Source organism: Oryzias melastigma, linkage group LG14, assembly GCF_002922805.2.
Source record: "Oryzias melastigma strain HK-1 linkage group LG14, ASM292280v2, whole genome shotgun sequence".
Lineage (NCBI taxonomy): Eukaryota > Metazoa > Chordata > Actinopteri > Beloniformes > Adrianichthyidae > Oryzias > Oryzias melastigma.
Window position 1 is genome coordinate 15,651,131 of NC_050525.1, and position 5,316 is coordinate 15,656,446.

The following is a 5,316-nucleotide window of genomic DNA, read 5'->3' on the forward strand; positions in this document are numbered from 1 at the left end:
TAACTCCAGCTCCAGGTTAATTTCAATGTCTCGTTTCTTGACTTGCAAGGCCTCAAGAATTCTGTTACTCAAGGGTATGTGTGTGCAAGTGCGTATTTGTCACATTGTGGGGACAGCGATCCTTTTAAACAGTCATGGTATGAGGACAAGTTTCATAGTGGGGACCAGGTTTTTAGTCCCCATAAAGACATTTCTTTAGAATAGTTTAAAATGGTGTGTAATTTTATCACTGGCACAGAGTACATGTTTTTTCATCTTTGTGTAAGAGATTTCCTCACTAGTGCCCTCTAATGTTTTTTCTGATGGTATTGCACCCCCTGCTTCACACACCCACAATTCTCCTAAAACAGTAAAGCACCTTCCACTTCCTTGTTCCCACTTATATGATTTATTTATTTTTTGTCAATGTTTTACTTCAGACACGGAAATAAAACAATATTACTTACTAAGTTAAAAAAGTACAACATTTCTCCACAAATATAAAATTGAAGGTATAAACATTTGTATGAAATAGTAGATCTTCATTAATGGCTCAGACTGTATTACATGCAGTTTTTTGGAATGAACATTTAAACTTCAACCCCTCTTCTTTGACTCGACTGAGATGTGTCTGCAACTTCTGACGGTCCTCAGTAGGGGGCATGAGACTATATACCTTCTATTTTACTTCCTAAATGTCACAGATATCAAAGTACTGTGTAGCCAGATTTCACAACAATCATCTTCAGTATTATACATTGGTTTATTTGACACTTATTTAAACATTTACAATATTTTTTTAGTAGAAACATGTATCTGTATTTTTTTAATTTTCATAGGTTTTTCTTTGCTTTTTCTGTTCACATTTGAGACAAAAACCATTGAGTTGACAAAAAATGTGTATTTTCAGAGAGCAGTTGGATTCAAGTTTAAAGACGTAACAGAAGTGTTGTAGTTGCAATATTTCAAAATTATTTATTAAGTCTAAAAAGGAAGAATTCAACCAAATTATTTAACCAAGATAATAAAAAGGGGACAATTAAATATAACATGACGCATTTTAGATTTGTCTCAGTAATAAAAGTTCAACCCATTTTAATACAATTAAGAAACTTTTTATGTAGACATAAAATGTACAATGATTAGATCTCATTAAGAAGACTTTGGGCTTTGCAACTTCACTTCCGCATAAAGTGAGATATGACATCCATGGGCAATGGGAAGATAATGGTGGAGTTCTTCTCTGCTGCAATGGTGTTGAGAGTCTGCAAGTAACGAAGCTGCAGAGCTGATGGAGACTCTGCAATGACGAGGGACGCCTCCTTTAGGGCGCGGGATGCGTTCATCTCACCCTCTGCTGCAATCACCTGTGAGGAGAGTAGGAGCCATGAAGTCAATGAAAAGCCATGATTTGTTACTGTAACGGATGTTAGAACCATTATGTGTTGTACAAACAGACCTTTGCTCTGGCCTCTCGTGCTGCCTCTGCTTCTGCAGCCATGGCTCTTTGCAGTTGAAATGGAAGCTTGACATCTTTGATCTCCACTCGTTCCACCTTAATTCCCCAGTTGTCTGTGGCTTCATCCAGATTGGACTGAAAAAGGTCAGAAAAAGATTTTTTTCACCCCTGTAGCATACGTGACAGACTTGACTAGCAGTGTCCATCATTTTTTGGTATAAAACGCAACTCAACACATGGTCTACAGGTTGATACATAGAAGAGCCAACTTACGTTGCTACTATTTGTGATGGGTGATACAGCACTTCTGAGATTCAATACAATACCGATTACTTTGTGCATAAAATATTCAATACTAACAGCTATTACTGGTATTTTCTTTATTGTTTTTTTTTCCTCTAGAATCTTATTTGTTATTCTAAAAACAAATGTCACCAGGTAAAAACTTAAATGTGCAAGGTTAAAAATACAAAATCCTTCTTTGGTAAAATCACTTAAAGGGTAACCGAACCCTAAATCAACTTTTTTTTTGTCTGTTGATCTCTATAAATGGGGCTTTAAAAGAGCTGTCTGTTGGTCATTGCCAAATTGAAATAAACTTGTTCAATTCTTGAAAATCTAGTACAAACCCGTCTATGTATGCTGTCCCCTACAGGGTGAATCGAGGTATTACATTTGAATTTTGTGATTAGTCAAACCATTTGAGTCCCACGTTATGATCTGCAGCTCCACCCCTCTGACTGGATTTTCACATTTTGATTGTGGGTGGAGTCGTCAGCCCTCAGCTTCCCTGTTTGGTTACCCTTTAAGTAATGCTGTTGCTAAGAGTAACCAGCAAAACTCCTGGCTCCTCTGGTCATATGCCTGATGGAGCAACACCGGAGTAACTCAACTCATAACCAAGAATTTCCACAAATGACATGAACATTTATTTTCTTATGTATTAATTAGTAACTGCTATTTTAATATTTTACATCAAAATTGGTGATGTACAAGTGTCTATATTTGGATGCTTTGGTATCCATATACTATTGACCATCCAGTTCTTTTGCCTAAATGGATACAATCTAGATATTGACTATTCATTTAAAACCATAAATAAAAATAAATGCCTTTTAATAGAGAAACTCATATTTCTTTGTACTGGCACTTTTTATTTTAGGCAAACAAAATGTCTTTTATATATGTATAGTCTGCTTTATTTATTCTTGTGTGTAGTTTATTTTTATTATTGCTATTATTTTTAATTTATTCCATAAAATCAACCTGCTTGGTGACTGTGGATGGAAATTAGCTTGTTGCTAAAATCTGGCATATTTACATCTGATTTTAAATGTTCATTAATATGCAATGTACATTTATTAAATAACTTTTACTATATAACTTTTATTTATTTTGTTCTTGTTGTTAAAAAAAGCATATAATATCCAAGTATTGTTTGAAATGCTGTGAAAGTAAAGATGAAAATTTGTTTAGTTCACACAACACACATCCCTTGCTGTGTCAGCTAATTATAATTGAAACAGGTTGGTACAAGCCAGTTTACGGTTGGACGTCTATTTGCTTGCCTTACTTCCACATAAAAGACAGTAGAGAGCACAACCGGAAGAGAAAGTGACAAAGTATGCTAGACACTGATTATTTACTTATAATTTTATATCTTTTTACCAGCATATTTTTAATATCTGTGATACTCCTAGTGCTTGATTGATTTTCTGATAATTATTAGTATCTTTTACAACCCAAACTTTTGCAGATTTTATAGATTGTTTTACCTGCATGCTGTGAGCAATGCCTTCCCGATCCGACAAGAGCTCAGCGAGGTTCTTGGTACCCAGGACGTTTCTGAGGGTGGTTTGAGCCAGCAGTCGGGTGGAAAAGTCGGCATTAGACACGTTGGCCACCGAAGCGATGGGGTCACTGACCCGGAAGTACACCACACCATCCACACTCACGGTGACAGAATCTTTGGTTAGAATCTGGAGAAAATTAAAACCAGTTTAAGTTTGAAGATTCTTGTAGATTGAAATGCTGCATTTCTTGAGAAGTGTACCACAGTGTGCAAGTACCACTGACCTCTTGAGGTGGAATGTCAAATGAAACGGTTCGTAGATCCACTTTAACCAGGGAGTCAGTGCATGGCAGGATAAAGAAGATTCCTAAAAAAAAAAAAAAAAAGGGAAAGCAGATATTAATTAATAAAAATAATAGTGTTTTAAAACAGAAAATATTTTTTTTCCAAGGTTTAGCTAAAACTCTCACCTGGTCCTTTGGGTTTCCTGTCTGTAATGCGACCCAGCCTGAAGATGACAGCGCGCTCGTACTCCTGAACGGTCTGGAAGAGCACAAACAACACAACCTTAGCCCACATGCTCATTTTTGCATTAGAGAGTGGAAACTTGTGCACTTACCTTGAAACAGAACCAGATTGTGAAGGGAAAAAGAAGAAACATGAAGAGTCCAGAGAGGAAGACGATAAACCATCCAACACATCCCAAAGACCCTGTCCCTTCAGCTACAGGGAAAAAAAGTGAAATGTGAAGGGATGTTATAATGCAGTGTTTGCAGTTTGATACAAATAATCTGCCATTTAAATGGAAAAAATAGTAAAATGTTCACCTGTTTACCATGATTGAGAACTCATAAAAACTGGAGAGTATCAACATTTCATAGTTTCTAATCATAAAATTTGCATCTAATATTGAACGAAATATACTATCACACTTTTAGGAGAAGGGAATTTTGCAGTAACATGATGAAAATTTGAAAGTAAAGCTTCCATATGATTTGTTGTGGTCATTTTTTTTCTTTCCCTTTCATCTACTTAGACAAATGAAATAAATCCACTAATCTGCTTAATTTTTAAGTCAAACAGCAGTAAAAAACAAAACAAAACAGGAAGTGTCTGTAAAAGGATGAGTCGTTCCAGATTCATCCCTTTACAGACACTTCCTGTTTTCTTTGGATTGCAGATGGTATAAGATGCTGTTTTGTTTGTAAGGTGTTGTTGTCATGTTACTCTGTTCAGCATCTGAATGTAAAAAAAGGCATTTTTACACATCAATCTTTCATTTACATGCATATACAGCTATTATATAACCGAAGGTACCCTCACTGACAGGATTTCATTGTTCTAAGCACTGTTTATCTCTGTGACATGATTTCTGTCTCTATGACGATGCACTTAGGATGTGCACTATGAACCTTTCTTAGCTGTACTCTTATCTATACATGAGTTTTTTGTTCTTATTAAATTAAAACTTAAAAATACTTTGAATGTTACAAGTATTTCGTTGTTTTAATTCCTTTTAATTTCAACATAAAAGGAAGTAATTCTCGTTAAAATCCTCATCGACCCATAAAGACCCATTTTGCCTAAAAATAAAACTGTGGATTTGACCACAGATGATGTCACCATGGGTTCTTATGGGTTTAAGCTGTTTTTTTTGGTTCATTTTGCTCTCAAAGACAGCAATTTTTCTGATAATGAACTTACAAATCAGAACATCTTTTCCATCTTGTCTTCTCCTCTGGCTTTCCATCTGGTTCTCCATTTCCATTTGCCGCTTTGAGCTGGTAATGTTCCTCGCTGAGAGTTTATCAAAGTGTGCTCGATGAGAGGAAGTATCCAGCCTTTTAAAGCTGCAGACCTGCCATATAATATGACTCAAGGCAAAGGTGGGGCTTTGACCTCTGAGTTGATCTTCAACTAAGTAATTGCAGATGAACAATCATTGAGGTTGTAAACGTGTATATAGATCTTGTGAAAATTATGCCTTGTGACTTAGCAATGGGGAGAATTTAGATTGTGTACTGGAAGGAAAATTTGTTTCCTGTCAGTACATAAAAACACCAGAGAAATATCATGCATATTTCCA

General features: G+C 35.7%; 1 protein-coding gene across 1 annotated transcript; it reads right to left on the reverse strand.

Moving 5' to 3' along the window:
• Positions 1–44: 44 nt before the first annotated feature.
• On the reverse strand, positions 45–5,046 carry LOC112142985 (erythrocyte band 7 integral membrane protein). The gene is made up of 7 exons (XM_024266703.2): positions 4,935–5,046; positions 3,850–3,953; positions 3,701–3,773; positions 3,515–3,597; positions 3,214–3,417; positions 1,439–1,573; positions 45–1,346 (listed from the first exon to the last, which is right to left on the reverse strand). Exons 1-7 carry the CDS (start codon positions 4,996–4,998, stop codon positions 1,158–1,160), a joined length of 852 nt encoding a protein of 283 aa, XP_024122471.1. The 5' UTR covers positions 4,999–5,046; the 3' UTR covers positions 45–1,157.
• Between the last annotated feature and the right edge of the window lie 270 nt (positions 5,047–5,316).